At 40.1% G+C, this 22,506-nt stretch overlaps 3 protein-coding genes across 7 annotated transcripts; 1 reads left to right on the forward strand and 2 right to left on the reverse strand.

Moving 5' to 3' along the window:
- Positions 1-3,037: 3,037 nt before the first annotated feature.
- LOC102709983 (UNC93-like protein 3) lies at positions 3,038-10,260 on the reverse strand. 2 transcript variants are annotated; one of them, XM_006664588.3, is made up of 10 exons: positions 9,938-10,260; positions 9,685-9,848; positions 5,747-5,810; positions 5,528-5,641; positions 5,325-5,369; positions 4,488-4,723; positions 4,305-4,395; positions 4,046-4,158; positions 3,824-3,947; positions 3,038-3,661 (listed from the first exon to the last, which is right to left on the reverse strand). In XM_006664588.3, the coding sequence occupies exons 1-10, from the start codon at positions 10,142-10,144 to the stop codon at positions 3,479-3,481; spliced, it is 1,341 nt and encodes a 446-aa protein (XP_006664651.2). In that variant the 5' UTR covers positions 10,145-10,260; the 3' UTR covers positions 3,038-3,478. The 2 variants fall into 2 exon arrangements, with proteins under 2 accessions (XP_006664651.2, XP_015698738.1); XM_015843252.2 differs by lacking the exons at positions 9,685-9,848; positions 9,938-10,260 and adding exons at positions 6,377-6,540; positions 6,636-6,903.
- Positions 10,261-12,432: 2,172 nt separating this feature from the next.
- Positions 12,433-17,832, forward strand: LOC102710263 (diaminopimelate epimerase, chloroplastic). Of its 2 annotated transcripts, none has more exons than XM_015842955.2 (10): positions 12,433-12,705; positions 12,900-13,067; positions 13,892-13,962; positions 14,183-14,240; positions 14,900-15,079; positions 15,514-15,598; positions 15,673-15,732; positions 16,235-16,308; positions 16,412-16,528; positions 17,520-17,832. In XM_015842955.2, exons 1-9 carry the CDS (start codon positions 12,469-12,471, stop codon positions 16,526-16,528), a joined length of 1,050 nt encoding a protein of 349 aa, XP_015698441.2. In that variant the 5' UTR covers positions 12,433-12,468; the 3' UTR covers positions 17,520-17,832. The 2 variants fall into 2 exon arrangements, with proteins under 2 accessions (XP_015698441.2, XP_040385337.1); XM_040529403.1 differs by having other exon boundaries at positions 12,437-12,705; positions 17,527-17,832.
- Positions 17,833-19,571: 1,739 nt separating this feature from the next.
- Positions 19,572-21,006, reverse strand: LOC102701128 (myb-related protein MYBAS2). Of its 3 annotated transcripts, none has more exons than XM_006664052.3 (3): positions 20,681-21,006; positions 20,424-20,553; positions 19,572-20,332 (listed from the first exon to the last, which is right to left on the reverse strand). In XM_006664052.3, exons 1-3 carry the CDS (start codon positions 20,799-20,801, stop codon positions 19,855-19,857), a joined length of 729 nt encoding a protein of 242 aa, XP_006664115.1. In that variant the 5' UTR covers positions 20,802-21,006; the 3' UTR covers positions 19,572-19,854. The 3 variants fall into 3 exon arrangements, with proteins under 3 accessions (XP_006664115.1, XP_015698399.1, XP_040385680.1); XM_015842913.2 differs by having other exon boundaries at positions 20,739-20,991; XM_040529746.1 differs by having other exon boundaries at positions 20,652-20,991.
- Positions 21,007-22,506: the final 1,500 nt, after the last annotated feature.

Consider the following 22,506-nt stretch of genomic DNA (forward strand, 5'->3'; position numbering starts at 1 on the left):
ATAAAATTAAAAAATACCACTATAACTATTATTCTAGGGATATCTTTGTAGTTTAAAAAACCGATTATAAATTTATAAAAGGCTCGAAAAGATAACACGAATAGCTAGCCTGCCTTGTCCATTAGAGCATGGTTAATAATATAATCAATAAGTTGGCTATAAGATTTTTTGTAGTACTTTTATAGCTCACTTATATAATGGTTAGCTCTTTATCTTTAATATAGGATCCACATGTCTGTCTCACATGCTGTCTTAGTTCTTGTGCTTGAGCTGACTATAAACTTATAGACAGCTTCTTATCTCTCCTCCCTTCTCTCTTATACATCAACATTTAGCTGGCTTATAACATGCTATTATCGCTCTTGGTAGGTGAGCTCATTGACAATCGCTTCGCAAATCTCCTGGTCCAGGATCGATGAGGGTACAGGTGGGGCCCATGCATCGACGAATTATATTGTTGCGCGGTGGGTGTCTGTCGGGTTGCCTGGAGAGGCTGGAAATTAATTAATGGACATGTCCCGAAGGATTTATAACGGGTGTTTAATCGGAGAAAAGAAAATATTTGAAAGTCACGTCGGACGTTTGATTAGATATCGAAAAAGTTTTTGGACACGAGTGAGAAAATAAATTTCATAGCTCGTATATAAACCGCGAGACGTATCTTTTAAGCCTAATTAATCCGCCATTAGCACATATGGGCTAATATAGTATTTATGGTTAATCATGGACTAACTAAGCTTAAAAATTCGTCTCGCGATTTTTCATTAACTGTGCAATTAGTTTTTTATCTATATTTAATGTTCTATTTAGATGTCCAAATATTTGATGTGATACTTTTAGAAAAAAAATATACGGGGCCTTCTTGGGTTAGACACCTGCCATGACTCTCTCTGATACACGTATAATATCGAGTAAATTTGCAAAACTGTACCTAATTCAATAAAATTATCCTAAAACCATATAATGAAAAGTGTGTCACAAAACTTTTAACATTATTTTTTCACAAAATTATAAATTTATGGTATTATATCACAAAATTATAGATTTTAGCATTAATGTTATCCCAAAACTATAACTTTTGCAACTTAAAAAAGATAATAATTGAAGTCTAAACAATTTAGTTCTTCAATAGCTTCACCATTAAATCTGTAATTTTATGATCTAGGACCTTAAATACATAGTTTCCTGATAAATTTGGAGTTAAAATTGTAGTTTTTGAAACATAAACTTAAACTTGTAGTTTTGCAATAATTTAGTCAAAGTACATGTAGTTTTATGAAATTTGCTCTATAATATTATTATTTCAGTCTCAAAATAATATTATTTTTTAGTTTAAATTTAAACTACAGACGGGATAATATTTCAAGACGAAGGTGCAGTTATGTATTAATATGTTTATTGTAAAAATTGCCCATGCATCGCATTGGAACACATGACGCAATATGGTAGTCCAGTTATCATAAAAATACTTAGGCCATGTTTAGTTCCCAAAATTTTCCCTCAAAAACATCACATCGAATCTTTGAATATCTAAATAGAGTATTAAACATACATGAAATAAAAAACTAATTGCACAATCATGTGAGAAGTCGTGAGATGAATCTTTTGAGCCTAATTAGTTCATGATTAGCCATAAGTGCTACGATAACCAACATGCGCTAATGACTGATTAATTAGGCTCAAAAGATTCGTCTCGTGGTTTCTACGCGAGTCGTGAAATTCATTTTTTCATTTGTGTCAAAAATCTCTTCTAACATCTGGTCAAATGTTTGATGTGAACCAAAAAATTTTATTCCCCAACTAAACGGCCCCTTTAAAAAAAACTATGAAGCCCACTTGTCATCACCTTCTTCTCCTCCCCTCTCTCCCTCACTCCTCCCCTTTCCCTCTCTTCCTATCCAGACATTGCCAACCTCCACTCTCCATGCCACCCTCTTCCCTGCCATTCCTCTCCACACCACTCCGCTCTCTGCAAATGCTCGACGATGTCAATGGGGGAGAAGAGATGGAGAAGAGAAGGGAAGCAAAGGGTGGAGAAGAGAAGGGAAGCAAAGGGTGGAGAAGACGGAGATGTCGGCACTCACTTACCTTCCCTCTTCTTCTGCATCGGTAGAGGTTTGTGGAGGGTGGAGGTGGATCTGGGCAAGCTTGAGCTCCACCACCTTCAACTCCTTCACGAAGTTTTTGGCGCTGGTACGCCTTCTGTGGGCTTTCAGCTCGTCAATAGGTATCTCAGTTAGGGAAAACAAGTTATTCTTCTATTTCTTGGTCTGTAGTTGCTGAATAGATGGCTGTTGCTCGAGGCTGGGCGGTTTGTATGGCAAGCCGGTCGTTCCCCCAGTAGACCTTTGTTTGTTTTGTATCCTGGTGCTTTTTAAAAAGCTGGGCTCAGACCTCCTTCCAAAAAAAAAAACTCCTTCACGAAGCGAACTCCGTCGCCGGCCTCCACGGCCGACCACCAGGGCCTCTCCCCTATCGGTGAGCCCAAGCTCCGCTACGGTGCCTTCCCAAGTAAGCTCGACCTCCAATTACCTCCACCGGTCCGTCGGCTACCGTCCCTAGCTACCCTGCATCGTCACCTCCTACCTAATCGAACAGATGGGGGTGCCACTCACTTTCTTTTTAATGCTTTGAACTAAGTTAAGATCATAACGGATGCTCGAGTTTGGATTGAGAGAGACGTATATACACGATGAAAATAGATAAACTTTAGCTAAATAGTTTTCTAGACCGGATTGCAAGGAACCCCTCACGCAACCCAGTTCCACCCCCTGGTTATCAGCTGAGGGGTAGAGATTGAGAGAAATGGAGGGGAGGCGGCAGAAGAAAAGAGGAGAGGACAAATAAAGCACTAACATGTAGAGTCATTATTTTTTATTTAATTCAAGGATAATTCGTACCTTTAATTTTCAATAAGATTGTCATGTAAAGTACAGTACTTTTCTTGTTCTTACACAACCTGTGCAAAGTTGGTACATTTACGTACATACAACAAAACACCTGATATCGCTCAAATTCAAACACACACACACAGAAAAAGGCTTACGCGGTTACGCCTGACATATATTCCATCAAGAATGTGAGAACATCTTCAGTATGACAATATCAGCAAAGTCAAAATAACACCCTTTTTCAGAACAAAAGAGCAGCTCTTACAACATATATGACTGCAGTAACATTGCTACAAACAAACACGGAACAGAAACAACGGCACCAAACCAGATTTGCTACAAGGCCCACTTTCTAAATTTGAATGCAATCACTTCAACTCAGCAAAAAATCGCTGAACCGAATGGTGGGCAGAGTGGTGTTGTGTTATGCACATCATCTGATAGACAGTTCATTTCCTTTAGGTTTTGCATTGGTCGTGCATACAAATATGTGCTGCTTGGGTTGTTGCTGCCAGTGATGAAGAAGGTATGTTTGGTGCAATTGGCACCACTTCCGAATTGGTTTCTGTTGGACAAAAAGTTCTGCCTCACGATCTGGCGGTCGATGACTTCTCCACAACAAGAGTAAGTAACAAGAATGAGCCGAAAGAGATGATGAGTGCAATGGCCATCAAGATAAGCATGGCTTGTAGCGTGATGTTTGGGCTCAGGAAGAAGATGACTGCGATGGCACCTGATTGCCAAACCTTCAACTGTGCAAAAGCTGCCTCCTGCATTTAACATTTTCCCACAATAAATATGTATCCATTTAAGATACATAGTTGTATCAGTGAATGAAATGACATATACATAGTCCACCAAATGAAATAAAAACATTATATTCAAATCATATGAGCAGACGAAAACACTAAAGAAAACTAAAATGAGATTACCTTGACATCCTCGAACAGCAGCCCAAGTAATGCGCTTAACTGTGTATTCAGGACTCCGTCACCAACACCCCACAAGGCACCTATAAACAGTGGAATTGCTGCACCAAGTAGTCCACCCATTGGACTGTAGGCAATACAAATATGAGTTTACTGTGATAAGGATGGCAAGCAGATCTGCAGAAGAATGGCACAACTGCACAATGACGACTAAAGAAGCCAAACCTGTAAAAAAGAAGCAACCAGAAGAGGACTACAGCCTGAAGAATAGCTCCAACTGAAACGATAGATGTAGCTGAATGAAGCCCAGAGGTCAAACGTCCAGCAACCAATGAACACTGAGTTTAGCATGAAAAGGATTAGTTATAGACATATAATGCCTTCAGAAAGCTATAGCAACAGTAGGACCATAGGAAAATGAGAATGTAGAGTTCAGAATGAAATGGCATGAGGATAGTGCTAACAGCTAAGTGATTTAACTTACAACAACATCAGCTGCCCCATATATTGCCATGGCACCGCCAACTCCAGATATGCCAAGCACAGGTGTTACAATACTTTTCGTGAATACAGCCCTAAAAAATGCACAGCCTAATCTCACAAAATGCATAATACAAAATGAAACAGCAATAGATGTCCAAGTCAATTTGTGCTACTGAGTACTTACCATACAAATGCCTGTTGTAAACCTGAATATGCTATAAGAGGGACGATAAGAATCATCCTTCGGTCCTTTAGAGGAGCAACAATATACTTCATCATAGCTCCAAATGAGGAATGTGTTGGAGCATTATTTCTTTTCTCATCCCTTTTGGAAAGTAAACACATTAATACAATGCCGACAATCATGCAGCCAAGAAACACAACAAACAGCAAATTTTTCCCCGTGACACTTCCTCCATCCTGGAGTAATATAAGAATTGTATGGTCAAACATGAGTGTTATTCAGAAAATAAAAAAAAAAAACAAAACTTAAGTCAAACAGAACTTAACTAGTATATTTGTGTAGTTCTTATTCTGCTTGAACAAATATTTTCAGGGTTTAGAATTGTGAGTATTGCTAACCCCAGGACATCCTAGAATAGTTATGTTTATCGCAAATTACAGGACAGCTAATATTTTCTATATTTATTTTAAAATGTACATTTAAAAGATAAACGCAATTTTCTGTATTACTCATGGATCTATTTTTTCCATAGTTTTATTGGAGTGTGCTGCGATATTTTTGTTCGCAGTCATTATTTTTGTTACAACTAACATACTGATGCATTTTGGGACAGTTCTGGGTTATTGTACACCTAGCTGAAAGCATATTTTGAATTGGATAAAGAAATACAGCAGAAGTTTCCAAGATAGAATGAAGAAACAATGGGACTCTCGCTAATACTAATACTATATTTTATTCCTTTGCTATGTCAAACTCATCATACTAAAATACTACTGATGAAGCTCACTTTAGTTACTAATTAGCAGTCACAACAGAAATAAATGACAGTTGGCTAACCTGTCCATTTCTCAGTAGTGCAAGAGAGATCAAATTCCCAATGACCTACATAATTCAAATGTAGTGTTAAAGACAATAATATCCTTGTGTCTGTACATCCCAGATATGCAAAACGAAATATATGTTACACTCGAGGTATGATGACCAAAGACTAAAATATATCTTGGAAATTTTTGGTGAACAATAGCTCTGTAAAACCATACCTGTGTGCTAGCAAACATTCCCCAGAATTCTCCATTAAAGCTCCCCAAAGTTGGCCCTTCAGGCAAATTATTGTCTCTTGCATGACTGAGGGCAGCAGATGTGAGATATGTACCCTGCAGTGTGAGATATAGTATGTGAGTTCGAGTGGACAAAACAGAAGACTAAACAAGCTCTCTCTTTTTTAACGAGGACTAAAAATCTCAATGGCAAGTAAACACCTGCCCAACCCAGATGATCGATGCAGTAAAACCCAGGTACAGGGAAGCTGGCACCATTGTGTACCTGGCAATTTGTTGTGCAAGTTAAAATCCATCGAATCTCAACATGTTAAATACTGAAGGGTTCATTTTTTTAATAGTGTTTTGCGCAGCTGAAACATTTACTGGATTAGAAAGTTCATCAACTAGGGCCAAATTACATTCATATCCATACGAGGTTGCTAATGCTATATATCAAAGAAAATAGAATATTGCTGCACTGGCAAACAGTCCATTACAAAATGGTTCTAAGTAATTTGCTATATTGACCTATTCATATTTCAGTCTCGGTTGAACAGGGTAACAGAGCATTTGATTTTTCAGAAAAGAAGCCTATAGCAGACTGATCGGAGCACATCTTGAACAGGAGCTACACCATACCGCCAAAGCGCAGATGATCAGTTAAGGTGACTGGTACCTTTTTCTGAGTGAAAGGAACAGCGTACCAAGACGGTCTACCTAGGCATTTCATCAAATAGATACGAAGCATCCAAACTAGCACGCCCAGCAAGGTGAGGCACCAGCGCTAGCAGTAGCACACGCTTCGTGTTTCCATGGGATTCGTATCCGAATAACGCTGAACGCACGCACCATGTCGGGACGAGGTTGGCGAGGATGAAGAGCACGTATCCGCTGGTGCCGACGACGAGCGCGCGCTTGGAGCCCAGCCAGGTGACGACGGGCGACGCGGCCACCGCGAAGACCGTGAAGGAGGTGTAGAGGATCCCCATGGAGACGGTTCCCAGGCCGCCCTCCTGCAGCACCCACCCACCCACCCACGGCGGATCAGAGAGAGAGGCGATGATCAGCACGACCGAGATGAAGAGGGGGACGGCACAGATGCACGCACGGTGTTGACGGAGGTCTCGAGGTTCTGCGCGGCGCAGAAGGCGGAGAAGATGAAGAGGAACGCGGCGGAGAGGACGTGCAGGTCGGCGGCGCGGCCCCGGCGTCCCGAATGACCCGCCGGCACGGCGAGCAGCGACGCCGCCCCTGCGGCCACCGCCTCCTCGTCGCCGCCGCGGTGCTGGTGCTCTCGCGCGTCCATGGCCAGCTCCGGCGGCTTCTAGAAGCGACTCGATCCGCTGGGTTTCTTCTAGAATCGAAGCCATCTTTATAGCCCGGGAGGAGAGGAGACGATGCCGGCGAGCGAGAGCGGCGGGGAGCAGCGGAGATGGGCCCACATGGCAGTGACTCTAACTTCCGGTAGATGCCTAGGTGGAGCCCACATGGCAGCGACTCTACGTGCCTGTAGCTGCTTAGATGGGGCCCACACGACAGTGACTCGATGCGGACGGCTGGTCCCTACCTGCCGCTATCTGATTGGCGTTTCCTGCGTGCCCTCCCCGGGCCGCCTCTTCTTGTCACTTGTCAGTGGGGATATTTTTGCCCCTCCAGCTGGCAAGGTCCACGTGGCATTAGTAATGGATTTTTTTTTTTGGAAGCTCCATTGGTAAAGAGACCGGGGGCTGATTGGCTCGCAATAACAGTACAAACACATGCGCTCATATCGTTCAACCACTTGTTGCTATGGATGCACACAAGCACACCCTATTTCATCCAAGCGCCGTTAAAGAACGAGTCACTCGTATTTTGAGATCAATTGGCCAAACTCAGTTTGTCATAAGTGTGGCAAGTTATATAAAGTGTGATTTAGCAAATGAGATTATAATGTGTGGGTTTATGTGTCGATAAAATGTGGCTTAGCATAACTATGGCAATTAACTAAATACTATCCTAACAAGTTGTGGTCCACGAGTAAAAGAGCAATACCATAATGGTTACAGTGACCTACGTAGCATCTAAGGTCTTAGTTTTAAATCTTCGTAGGAGCATGAATTTCAGGTTGAATTATTTGAGGGATTAAGCCTTCTAGTTGGGCTAACTTCCTAAATATTAAAATGGTTTTATTTGAGGGGTTAAGTCTCCTATTTGGACTAAGTTTCTAAACTAAACAATATTAAAATAGCTGTATATATCCATCTGGATATAGAAATAACCAAACAACCCTATAATCTGCCGGTTCAGCTAGTACCAAATGAACTATTTCCTATGTGATTAAATCCCGAAATATCCGATGGAGTATGTACATGAAGATGCGACTACAATACTCCTGGCTCCCTCGCAAGAGAGAGACAATCAGATAACACTTTCACTAGTCAACTTGTTTGTAACAATTCTACTAGTTTCATGGAAGATAAACCATATTATTAGACTGTGTGAACTACAATTATTGGCTTAGGTAGTTAGGTGTATTGTAGTGTACACTAAGATTCAAAGACTAAATTATCAGTGACAGCCCTAAAAGATAATTAAGTGACGGAAGCAAAGAGTTTGTAGCAATGCAGCACCAAAACAAAGCGTTTGCCTGCAGCCCCTGTGTTGCTACGCTCTTGGATTTTTTTGCAGGATGGCAGTGACAGTGGCTGGCCGCTGCTTGAAATCTAATCCAATGCTGCCGCTGGAGCTAAATAGTTAATCGCATCCATTTGCAGCTTAGGCAGTATCATATATTCATATGCTTTGGAGGATCCTGTTTGTCAGGTGACGCATCTGAATATATCTGATCGAATCATGGAGCTATGCTAAAAATCATCAGCTGCCGACGAGATTATCCTATCCTACCCTGATGAATGATGATACTTTGCTCCGGATTTGTCGCCCGTTTGAGCCAAAAAGTTTGAGCTTGGACGCATCTTTACTTTCTCTCTGCAAAAATGCTGGAGGTTCTTGTCTGCGACTTGGCATGTTGTTGCGTTTCATCGCAGTCACTCTACTCCAAACGAAGACATGTTTCGTGGCATCGCGACAAAAAATCAAGCAACTATCTAGGGTGATTCTAGACATTGTAACTGTGACGAGGAAGGACTACCGTGAACAGTGCAGAAGCAGCATGGCTCGTTAACATGTGGGTCCAATAGCATATGAGACCTATTTGTCAGTGAGCAACTCTTCAGTATGGTAAAGGGCGAGATTTGGACCATGCCTTATATTTTCTACTCGTCATTGACCACGTATAGTGTAATCTCTTATATCGTGAGACGTAGGGATTAACATTCTTGAGATTTTGGAATAAGTTTTTTTTTCGTTGCTTATGGGCAAAGAGTGGATGACAAAAGTGATGAAAATAATTAATTTCTAAAATTTAGTTTTGAAGTTCAAATTTTATATGAGCTCATATGAATTAGTCATATAGAACTCTAAACATTGTGCTTTATGAACTGTTGCAGCTCGGTTTTTTTTTCATTCCGCTTTGTGTGGATAACTTGTAATGATAGGTAATCATAGATTTGTGCATCTACGGGTATAGCGGCCAGGATATCATTGTTTCATTATTAAGAAAATAAATAACTTCTTTGTACTTCAATCCTCACATAAAATTATGCTCCAAGCATCCTAAATATGCAAGCGGCAATAATTTTCATTTAACCTATTCACCCTTTGTGAACAATCAAGACAAATCCCCCAAAACCATGGTTGAAATTATTATTATTATTATACTACTAGTAGGGCCCTGGCCGGCTCTATATTTCCAAATTAGATAAACGAATAAAAAACTTATTTTTGCATTTACCACCCGGGATCCCCTTCGTATTTCAACCCACTCCCTGTCCCCCATTTTTGTTCTACTCTGCTCTTAAATAAACTGCGAGCGAACTCCCCATTTCACACAGCAAATTTATCAATTAATCAATGTATATCGGTAGTGTGTATATATTAGTATTCATATTAATTTCGGTAACACTAAAAATTTTTATATCATTAGGGGAGTAGTTAGATGAGCTGTCAGAATTCAGAAGAGATTCAGCCAGTCTCGTGTGGATCTCCGAATGTTCAGATTTATCGATAGAATTTACGCAGCGATGAGGAGGAAGGAGAAGGTTCGAGGAGGTGGGTACCAGGTGGGGACGAGGTTGGCGGCGATGAAGAGGAGGTAGCCAGAGGTGCCGATCACGAGCGCGCGCTTGGACCCCATCCGCCGCACCACCGGCGAGCCCACCACCGAGAACGCCGTGAACGACGTGTACAGCAACCCCAGCGACACCGACCCCAGGTTCTCGTCCTGCACCAGCAAACGCAATTCGATCGGGAGTCTGACGGGAATCCATGGAGGTCGTCGTCTGCGTGCTCGATTGGGATCGGGTCGGCTACCGTGTTGACGGTGCTCTGCAGGTTCTGGGCGGCGTGGTAGGCGAGGAAGACGAAGAGGAAGGCCGAGCTCATCAGGTGCAGGTCGCGGGTCTGGGACGCCGCCGCTCCACCGCGTACACCGGAGACCAGCGGCGCGGCCTCCTCCTCCCCCTCCTCCTCGTCGCCGCGGGCCACGGCGAGCTCGGCGGGGGCGGGGGCCCCCTCCATGGATGCCGAAGAGGGCGGGGCCGATTTGGGGGGGAGGAGGAGGAGCTGGCGGTGGTGGCGGCTTCGCCGCTTGGGTGCCAACCGCCGAAGCACTCTGCTCGGCGCCGTGCGGTTGTGATTTGGGGAAGCGGGGAGGGGCTTGTTTTGTTAAATTTACGGTCTAACAGGGGTGTTTGTGAAAGAAGTTTTGGCTTGTGTGACTTGTCACTTGTCAGAGGTTGTTTTAGTAAAATAACAGGAGGTAGTTTCGCTCTTTCGAGGGTTGTGGGAGCCAGTGGGTTGAGATACTCGTTTAAGTCTCTAAAAATCAAATATGGTATCCTCTCATGTTATTTGATTTATTGTATAGTCGTATCTTCTCCTAGGTTTAGCTTTTACGAGACAAAAGGAGTACATATTTGCTTGATGTAACAAGAGGTAGCTAGATTTTTTTATATCTCATCATTTTATTTTTACTTATGTTTATAAAATAAAATTTAAATTTTTATCTTAAATTTAGAGTATTTTTATTGTATTTATTTTCCAAATTTATTTTATATTGATAAGAACATATGTATACAAGGTTTATTACAATATCTTTTGTTCGTAAATATATCATTTGGTTTTCCCCCTAAAAGCCAAACAATCACCCGATGAATACTCCATCTTTTAAACTATAATTATTTATTAGAGTTGAAGTTTGTATCAAAATAGAAGCATTTTTCCGTTGTTTACATTATTACTTATCTCAGGAATCACTTATCATTTAAAATTCATCTCATTTTATTATCATCTACCCTCCTACTCACACATTTCTCATTTATTAAGGGTGTCATAGTCTTTTTATATTAACATTAATCTCTGTTAAACAATTTAGAAATGATTATATTTTGAGATAGAGATGGTAGTAAAAGTATGTGTTAATATACGGTAAATTTCTAGTACCTCCGCCCTAGAAAGATTTTAATTTTAGCCAAATGTTTTTTATTTTTCAATTCCAATATATTTGTCTCATACAATTTTAAATCTCAATAGATTTGTCCTCTATTTCACCAACATGCATGGAATAATTGATAAAATGAAAATCTTCATAGAATGGAGGCAACGCAACTTAGAATCCTTTGTGCGTAATGACCGTCTTCTTGAAGAAGCACAATAATAATCAGTTGGTTACAATACAGTAGAAGAGATGGTAGTTGGTGACTCAGCTCCCAAGCGAGACCCACCGTTCGAAAAAGAGACTACTACGGATTATGTGAAGGGAGTGACCTGGAAGGTATGTTACTCATGGCTTCGCAACCTTTTCAAGATGAAGCAAATACATGCCTAACTCAATACCTATAGCTTTGACACACGTCTGATAGTGTTGGCGAGTAAAACTTCATGCCCATAGGAATACATAACGGTACAAACATACCTAGTGGGTAATCGGTAGATCTCACATGAATAAATGTTAATATATAGTAATTAACAAAGAGCAACATAATCAATAAAATATAAAACTATCACAAGTAATTCTATCGCTAAACTAGTTTAATTTCATCAAAGTTTGAAGACTTCGAAAGGGACAAGGATGAAGTGGTATGAGGGGTAAACAAAAATAATCTAATATATGTATAATGGTTAGGCCTGGTTATCCGAGGACAAAACATGACTCTTGCCCATTAAATTCTTAGGTCACAAGTGGGCACATCCACGAACAAAAAATCGAACCCATGATGGATGTGGTAATCAACAACATGTAATTCTAGGTCAACCCTATACTGTGATATCTAAATTTGCTCACTCATCAAATCAAGGATTAAAAAGTGTTGATCAACGGGGCCTTGGAAAAAGATGAAAGCATTTACTCTCACGGTCCAAAAATATGACAGACTTGGTGCTGATCCATGAGAGCCTGTGAAGAAGAAAAAAACATTTACTCCCGTCTACCCAAAATATATCAGCTTTGTATATTAGTATAAAGTGTCAAATATCAAATTCAGTACGTGGTAGCTATATTCCGGGACGGTCGATCTTTATTTCATTTTGTTAGACTTTCTTAACCTTTTGTTAGGCTTCATTACACGTAATGAATGTTCAACATTAAAATTCACACATCCCAACTGTCCAAGAGAGTAAAACACGTGAGGTACAAAAAGCCGTAAACGCCGTAAGAAAGCGGTAAAGCAGCAGACGTATCCCAGCAAACCCTCCACCCACGTCACAGCGAACGGGCTCGTCAACCCTCCCCCTCTCTATGACAGTGGGCCCAGAAAGCGGCCGGGCCCACATGCAGTGACCGCGAGGCCTCCCCGTCATCTACCCGGGACAGCGACACCCCGCCTCCACCCGCACTCGTGGCCATGTCGTCCGCCGCCGCCGCCACCGCCACCGCCGCCGCGGCCTCCTTCGCCGCCACCGCCGCCCCCTCCTCCTCCCGGCGCCGTATCACTCTCCGCGGGCGCCCCTCCCCGCGCCGCGGCGTCGCCGCGATGGCCGTGTCCACCCCGAGGTCGGCCGCCGCCTTCCTCGAGCGCCGCGAGTCGGAGCACGCCCTTCACTTCGTCAAGTACCAGGGACTCGGGAACGACTTCATCATGGTGCGCCCCTCGGCTCTTCTCTTCTCTACTCTACCACTTCCATTTCCGTTTTCCTTAGAACAGGTTTATCTCTCTCATTTCCCCCCCTTCCCTTGTAATCGGTTCGTCTGTACGAATTCGAGCAATCTCTGATGCTTTAGACGCTGCGATTTCAGTTTTTTTTTGTTTTTTTGATTTGGTGTTGGATTTTTCAGGTGGACAATAGGGATTCGGCGGTGCCGAAGGTGACGCCGGAGGAGGCGGCGAAGCTGTGCGACAGGAACTTCGGGGTGGGCGCCGACGGCGTGATCTTCGTCATGCCTGGGGTCAATGGAGCGGACTACACCATGAGGATCTTCAACTCTGACGGCAGTGAGCCGGAGGTGAGCAGCGTGGGATAGCGCAGTGCGTGGTAGGAAAGGTATTCCATGTTGGTGTATTTCGTGTTACATGGAGTGATTCTTCAGTTAGAAACGAAATGTGGATGCGGATGATGTGAGCTAATCTAATGCTAGCACAATGCTCAAGGTGGGACTATAGTGAATTTTTTTCAGAGAAAACACAAAAGCTTTGCATGTCATTTCACAAAATTCCTTGTGTTGCTGAATTGTTAGGCAGTGGTCCTTAGCCTGAGAATTAACTGTATAAGTGTGCACGAGCCGTTTGTACCTCTTCCTATAGGCTGGGCCTCCTATGGTTGATCCACACGCAGAATGTGCCATAGGTAGTTCATCTTAAGTGAATTCTTCTGGTACTCTGTACAATGGGGTTGTGGATCTAATTCCATCATTATTCATTATCTTTAATTTGTACTCCTTCCATCCCAAAACCTATCTATCTCTATCTATGAATCTGAACATTTTGGGATAGAGGGAGTACATGTCTTACCGTGTAATTTCTATTGTTTTAACTTTTAACCAAAATTTAACCTTTTTATCTCATGACATTCTAATTTGCTATCATGTTACCAACCCCAATTTCTAAAACAGAACTTTAATTTATCTACATCACCATGTCAAGTAGCTGTGCTCCGATGGAAATTAACAATGTCACAAATTTTCATGTACTCTTCATTTTTGGTGAAGCAGACATGAGCAACCATCTGTTTTATGTTTGTCAAATTGTTTGTTTATGTCATATATTTCTCAATTCAGCTTGTTGCCGCTGAATAATTCGTACATGCCTTATGTATTATTTATTATTTCAGATGTGTGGTAATGGAGTCCGTTGCTTTGCTCGCTTTATAGCTGAGCTTGAAAATCTACAGGGAACACATAGGTAAATTATCCATGCATGAATTTCTCAATACCCTTGCATTAGGATTACACAAACATTGAATTCAAACCATAGATTTTAACAGCTTATCATTTGAAAGACATATTAGTCTTTAGGTAGTTCATAATCAGACTGCAACCTGTTCTTTGCCAATGCTACTAGAACTATGATATGGTTGTGCCATTCTTTGCAATGGACCTGAAGTTACATTCTTGCATTTCAGCTTCAAAATTCACACTGGTGCTGGGCTAATCATTCCCGAAATACAAAATGATGGCAAGGTAAATGCCCTTAGTTTTAAGTCACTATTTAATTTTGAGTTAATTGGTCATGCCTTTTAAATTTAGAAGGTATAAACCACTTTGGTTTGCTGTTCACCTCATTTGACAATGAGATAAAATAAAAAGTTATTTTATTTATATATTTGCCCATTACATGGTTTTAAATATGGTATATATACCTTCCGGAAGGATCTTGTATGCTTCTTCACCTTGCAATTTTTAGCAACATGATCCTTTATACCACTATGAAGGACTGAAGTTTTCACAGATTCAATGTAAATACAGAAGAACCACTAGAAGTCATATAGTTCACATCCTTTACTTCTAGTTGCAATGTGCAATTTTAGTAACCATTTTGTTCTTATTATTCCAAATTACATTTCAGTAAGTATGCCGGAAGAACCTCTCTACATTGTCGTATGACAAGCACATTGTACTTATGGTTTCAGTCTAATATATTGTTCTAACTCTTGCAATTTTCTTGGATGCGTTAAATGTTATAAATATGTTGGCCTGCTTTGTTAGCTCCAGTAGCTTCAAGAGCATTCTTATCATATCAAGCATAAGCAATTAATTGATGACTCATTCTTGTTGAATGTGATTCCTAAAAGTCCGGAATTATTTTGTTGATGGACCCACATGCGTTATCTTGCTGACAGGTAAAAGTTGATATGGGCCAGCCCATCCTCTCTGGACCTAATGTTCCAACAAAACTGCCATCCACCAAGAATAAAGCTGTTGTTCAGGCTGATTTGGTAGTTGATGGTTCAATATGGCAAGTCACATGTGTTAGCATGGGCAATCCACACTGTGTCACGTTTGGCACAAAGGACCTAAAGGTAACTGATTTGCAAGTTCATATTCCCTTTATTTTAATTAATTTAAACATCATCCTCTCAAACCTGTCAGTTTGCCAAAAAGGTTCCTGTACAAAGATGTTAGATTGTTGCCTACCGGTTCATGCGGACCTTGCAATTACTCACTTATGGGAATAGCTTTCCTTATCAAAACATTTCATATTAGTTATCTTTGTGATCCACCTGTTCATTACCATGTCTTCTAATAGTTGTTGGTTTCACTTCCAAAAAATGTTTGTACTATGTTGTATGTTCCATGAAAACAAGAGAACTAGAACCTGTAACTATTTTAGGCTTTTTCTTGCTAGTGAATAGGTTACTATGTTGGTTGAACTGTATATATCTTAAGATGCATATGATTATTAGCCTATCCCAGATATCCATAAAATAATGTGTTCGTCTTGGCTGGAAAACAGGATTTGCATGTTGATGATTTAAAGCTTAGTGACATTGGGCCTAACTTTGAGCATCATGAAATGTTTCCTGCTCGGACCAACACAGGTTACTCTTACTTATTGTACGGCATATATATGCATATCACACTTGAGTTTCTTTAAATAAGTTTCCTTCTGCAGAATTTGTCCAGGTCCTGTCTCGCTCACACCTCAAAATGAGAGTTTGGGAGCGTGGTGCTGGTAAGTGATGTTCCCTTAAGACTATTATATGATATGCCATGTGCTTGAATTTCAGTATGTCTTTTCCTTCCCTGTTGTATATATCTTTGTCTGTTGAGAATGTTGCACGTCATATAGTTCTAGCCTCAATAGGTGATGCTTTGCTATTAGCATGATAACATCTATGAATTATTACCTCCGTCCTCAAATGTAAGGTATTCTAGGTTGTTTTGGAGAAATGAAGGATAAAGTAAAAGGACTATAGTGACCCTCATTAATATAGAGAGTAGAGGGTGGTTGGGAGTAAAATGGATAGAAACTTGAACATGAGGTGATTGATGTGATAAGTACTAGCGTAGGATACTTTACATTGGAGGACAAAATTCAAACCTTAGAATCCTTATTTTGGAGGACGGAGGGAGTATCTAAATATCTTCAGTGTACATATGGGATTTAGTAATATCTCCTTTTATATTCAGGATTACAGTACAAATGTATACACAATTTATGATTTTGACTGTAGGAGAGACTCTTGCTTGTGGAACTGGTGCTTGTGCAGTAGTTGTTGCTGCTGTCCTCGAGGGCCGAGCTGAAAGGGTTTGTTCTTTTCTATTTGCACTTTGCCCTATCAATTTCATCTCTATTTTACCTTATGCCCTCACGTGCAATTGGTTAATGGTTGTATTTTGTTGTGATACAGAAATGTGTAGTTGATTTGCCTGGTGGACCATTGGAAATCGAATGGAGGGAGGATGACAATCATGTTTACATGACTGGTCCCGCAGAGGCTGTTTTCTACGGATCAGCAATTCACTAGGTCAGCTTGACTATCTCAGTTTGCCAGTAGCTGCTTTGTGAGGGTCTGAGATTGAATAATATATTGCCTTGTTACAAGTGTATTGTTCAAGCCATTGTAACTTTGATATTGTCAACCTGTGGAATAGGTCAAAGTATAAACCATATTTGTTTTCACATGACCTGCATGGCAAGAGTGTTTTGATTTACCTTGTGAGTTTGTTACTATCTTATGTTCATGACTGTTGATAAAATAGATTTGCTTATCTTTTTTGTTTTAATTTCCTGATTATTTAGTCTTTGCAGAAAAAATAACACTGGAGCATAACTAGGAAGTATAATTAGAGGAACCAAACAAATTAAAAGGGCAAGTCATTTATAACATTTTGACTATACTCAGCAGTCACAAAGTAAAGAACAAGAATAACCTTCATATGGAGTATACAGTTACCAACTGAATAAAGATTCATGCCAAATATTATGTGATTTGAATCATTCTAATTATTGTATTTATTGGTTTATACAAGAACTGAGGTGTTCCAATCTAGATAGAGAGAGAAAACAAGGTATAGCTCTGCTGTTAATAGATTGTACTGAGTATTTGAGTGTGGGCATAAATAGATAATACTTGTTTATGAGTTATCACTGCTTGTTTTCGGTAGTTAATTATGTAGTTAGGGGAATTTTGTCTTGTTTGATCCCTAGTATCTTACATTGCTGAGTGGATTTCATATAAATAGTTGTCTTTTTATGCAAGTGGTAAACATGCCGTACTGCATGCTCCCTATATAGTACTGTTGTTAATTGGTGAGAAGTAATAGTTGTTGTGACATGTGAAATTAGTACTTATATTTAGTAGCATGATGCTCATGTTTTTTTACCAAAATTTTAGCCAAGTAAATGGAGTTTATTCTGTAACAAATCATTCTTTAAACTACGATGACATTGCACCATGTTGTCATTACCAAATTAACATATCAATTCATGTAGATGCTTACCAAACATTTTTTTAGGTACCAGGGACCAAGCTGGAAAGATTTGCCACAATTAGGAGCCTGAGAGACTGAGCATAAGGTCTTTCAAACAGATGTTTTGGTACCAGTACAACCCCTCCTGGTTCTTAATTGCATCTGTTTACTGTGGACAGAATTAGAGTCTCCTTTCAAATAATTCTACTATTTTAAACCTTTTGTGCTCCTTTAGCTTGTCAAGTTGGAACCCTATCTCACCTACTTTTTTTGTTTCTTTTCTTTGGCAATGAACCCATGCTGTTTAAGTGCATATGCATTTGAATATTTGTGTCTATGAATATCCCAATTTACTACAGAATGTTTGGGCATGTGTGTTGTTCAGCGAGATGGTTGTTGCCTGCTTCCAGGAAATATCTGTGTATCAAACTACATGGGTTATTGGTCATGGTAATTGACTAAGAAACTGCCAATCATGCGCCACATCATGTAGATGATTTTGATCTGACTGACTTGAGGGAACATTTCTTTCATTCCAACTTGAAGCCTTACAATTGTGATTATTTATAATATTATTGGTCATCCTTGATCAGGAAGAATTAATTAAACGGTTAAATATGTCTTTTCCTTTAATATCTTTTGCTAGGTAATATTTATAGGATGCTCAAGAATCATCATTGCAGCATTGTACACAAACTAGTAATTAATATTCCATTGTGTTATGAGGCACAGGTTTGAGAATATATTTATTGTTGTTGAGATGTATATATTTTATTTGGAGGCAAAGTGGGACGTGTCAATTTTCCAAAAAAGAAAAAGGATGTCATTTGTATTGTGTTTCTTGTCTGTTACTGAACATTGTTGTGTTTTATTCTGGCACTTAGATGGTGCTTATTTTATTAGTGGTGGTGTGATCTTCTAGATTTCCCAGTAACCTCTCTATGGGCAACCATGAAATTTGGTGGCCCTTCGACTCTGTATTTAATATTTGTTTAACTATAAAATGTATAAAACATGTTGATGTTCCTATAGATCTAGTAAACAATGCAAAAAAACACTGTGGCCAGCTGCCAGCATTTGTATTGTTGCTGTTCATTTTGGTTCATGACAGCGGTGTCCTTATTTTTCTGTTGAACTGTCCCTCAGATCATATGCTTTAATAAATTGTTTTATCTGATTTATTTTGATTCCAGTATCTTATATATTTTTAATACTATTGATTTCGTTATTGTTGGAGAATTTGTTGTAGGGGAAAGCAAGGACAATCCACAATTCATCTTACCACAGTTTTTTTAATTTTTTTTCCTTGAGGCACTATATGGTTAGTATTTTAGTAATGGTTGGATCCAGGCGGTTAAGCACTAAGCATTATTCAATTATAAGATAATATAAGGTTAATTTGTTGCATATCAGTTGCAGTAAAGTCGATGGCTACAAAGCTCTCGATGCAGACCACTTCTAACCACCTTTTAATTCCCCTATAACAGTGAACTTTCTTTTTTTTTTCCTGCATGCGTGTCTGCAGCTAATCTTCTCTAAAGGAAAAAAAAGTATGCAATAAAGGTCACTCCTCACCCATTCTCTTCTTAACCTCTCGTCTGCTTGCAGTCTATATAACTCCATAGTTCTATAGTAGTATAAAAGAAGCACACTACCTTTGCTTCTATCTGTTTCTGGTGTTGGATGGAAATTTGTATTTACTGGATTTGGCTCACTTAGGAAAATGGTTCACTTCTTCCATTGTGAACTCTAAAGACAAATCCCAATACAGAATACACACTTGCAGGGTCAAATATTGCATACTTTGGCCAACATTGCGGTACTACATTTTAATCTTAGTTTCGGTCCGGTACTATGAGAACAAGTACTTCTAGTGTTAAACACCACAGTAACATTGCAATTAATATTAATACTACCTCTGTCTCAAAATATTACAACCTTCAAATATAATTGCCATTTTACATTAAACTTCAAAAATTCAGTCACTGGTTTACTTGCATTAGTTGATGTCATAACATCATTCTACTGTATTATCATCTATGAATTCCACCAACATAATCTTCATCTTATTCAAGGTCCAAATTTAGAAAGCAGTCATGTTGAAATATAATAACCATATTACATTAAACTTGATAGAAAAGTAGCTAAGGAGATAGCTGGTTGTATTGTGAATACAAAGTGCCTTGACCACTTGCATTGTATACATCAAGGACCAAGTGGCAAAAGCTGTCTTGCACACTAGCTGATACATGAAACATGAGCACACCTGCAACGCTACATAGCTGTAAATATTTAGATCCATGCTAATGATTCTTCTACAAAAGCACTTCACTTCTGCTAGGTGGATAATTAACTTGGTAACCTGATTCAATATATTGCTTCAATAACATGGACCCACCCCTTTACCATAACCATATTTCGAGGCCACTTTGATCTCATCATCCATCGTCAAGCATGTTTCTGGGCAACAGTAATCCCACATAGGAGTTGGCAGTAGAGGACCAGACACACTATTGTATGCGTCTTCCTTACCTTCGTCAAAGCATGGCCCTGCAAGCACATTTGGTGCCTCAATTTCCATCCATATCTGATCCATGGGATAACCATCCATGTCAGCAGGGGCACCCTTCATGATGCTTGTGATGCAGCCACTTCCTCCATGATGCTCCTGCTCGTCGACTCCGAGGATCATTGATGGGGTCTCTGGGTGGCAGGACTGATATGTCAGTGAAGATGAGGATGATGAGGGTGACATGTTACTCTTCCTCTCCTGTGCTTTCTTCCTCATATGTGTCCTCCAGTAGTTCTTGATCTCGTTGTCGGTACGTCCTGGTAGCCGCCTTGCTATCCTGGACCACCTATTGAGGAGAACACCAAAATATATCACTCATAATAGTATAGGAAGCTCTCTGTTCTTTACACTATCTTTTGTATCATATCATACCATACCTATTTCCCCACCGAGCATGGAGCTCGAGGATGAGGCGCTCTTCATGTGGAGACATGCGCCCACGCTTGAGGCCAGGGTGGAGGTAGTTCACCCACCGGAGGCGGCAGCTCTTGCCTGTGCGGTTGAGGCCTGCATGGTAGATATGGAGGGTGGTGCAAGGAGATAGCTTGGTTAGAGATGCGTCGTTTCCTGTTGCGACTTAGCGCCAAGGAATTCAATATAGCTACCTAATTTTTGGATCCCCCACCCCTCAAACCTGATACTTTGGCAATGAAATCCCAACGACGTTCACCGAACAATCGGACAGTGCATACCAGTTGCAGGTCCTCCTGCTCTGTCCATGGCCCTTTGCGGGTCTCTTCTCTCACTGTCACCATATCGATTAACCTAGTATATGACGACGGTGCTTCACTAGCGCTGCTCGCTCCTACCTTGTATCGGCTGGGAGCCGGTCTTCTTGCTCTTCTTCCTCTGTGTGCTTGTTGGCTCCAGCTTCAGAATGTGATCCTTGATGAGCTCCAGCCTGTTCAGCAGAGGAGGAAAACTAGCTACTAGGGAGAGGAAACCACTTTGGTCTAGTTGTCAATGGTCTGGTGGCTTTTGCCCCTCATTTATAGGCAAGAGAGAGAGAGAGAGCTCTTGTGGTCACGTGATGGTGGAGCTCCCTAAAGATCCCATATTACATCATTTGTATTGTCCACAGATTCTAACTAATAAAGTGGCTTTTGAATGGGAGTATTGCACCTTCTTAGGTGTGCAAATTAGGTTTTCCACTATCTTGGCCTACAGAGTTCATTGGAGATAGAAGGATATACCTACGTTGTGTTTACAAATTATACATGAACACTGATGCATTTACATGTAACAACTTTATTAATACCGTTATACTGGACTGTCTGGTAAACTTTGGAACTGTATACTCCGCATCTGTTTCTTTGCACAAACATTTACTGATTGTTTACTAGTTCATGCTGATACCGTCTGGATTATTTACTGGTTTGAGCTGATACTGAATGGAAACTCCCACCAGGTTTCTAGCCAGAACTGCCTGAGTTTACCTAAATTTCTTCTGTTGGTTTTACGTCTGTGCAAATATATGCCTACCTTACAATAATATGATTATTTTGAAGGTGCTGCTTTTCTATTTATGTTCTTCTGCATTTACTTAAATTTAGTCTGTTAGTTTTTTGTCTGTGCAAATATATGCCCACCTTACAATAATATGATTATTTTGAAAGTGCTGCTTTTCTATTTATGTTATTCTTTGATGGGAATAGGATTCGTTTTGTCTCTCTTGAGAATAAAAGTCAGTGTGCTTATCACCTTTTTGGTGCTTGTATATAGACCACCATGCATGGTATAACTGTAAATAGTGCTCTCTTTCTGTTGTCCAACAAATCAGATGCTCTTCATATACTTGATTTGTGTTTTTGTATGCATCAAAAACTTTTGCACAGATTAACTCAATTTTGACAGTGCTATTGTTTGACTTCAAGAAACCTCTGATGACAGAATTTTCAATCCTGAGGTGACTGATGCTTTATTATAGAGTACTTAGTTTGTGTTGCATAATACTACCTTCGTTCATATTGTAAGACTTTCTAACCTGGTCTAAATTTCATCAATTGATGAATGCATATAATTTATATATATGTTTAGATTCATTAGCATCTATATGAATCTAGGCAATGCTAGAAAGACTTACATTATGAAATGAATGGAGTATCATTGATCTTTTGGGCAACAATTGATGTATATATATACCCTTAGGACCATAACCTAGGGTTGAATACTGGAAATACAGTAATGAATAGTGGGGTATTCTGAACAGGTAACTGCTGGCTGTCGATAAAATATTAGCAGTAACCAGTGCTAGTTTGAAAACTGGATGGCTTTTGGCTGAGGTAATTTTACATGAATTAATTGATGAGTCTTAATTGCCCTCCTTTTTTCTAGAATATTATGTAATATGCGTGTGTGTGCAAGATTGAAGAATTGAGCAGAGTCTGAAGATGCTCTAGCTTGTAGTAAAATGTAGAACGAAGGCTACTTTGCACTTTGTGAAAAGTTGTGTATATTCTG

This window comes from Oryza brachyantha, chromosome 12 (assembly GCF_000231095.2).
Source record: "Oryza brachyantha chromosome 12, ObraRS2, whole genome shotgun sequence".
Taxonomy (NCBI): domain Eukaryota; kingdom Viridiplantae; phylum Streptophyta; class Magnoliopsida; order Poales; family Poaceae; genus Oryza; species Oryza brachyantha.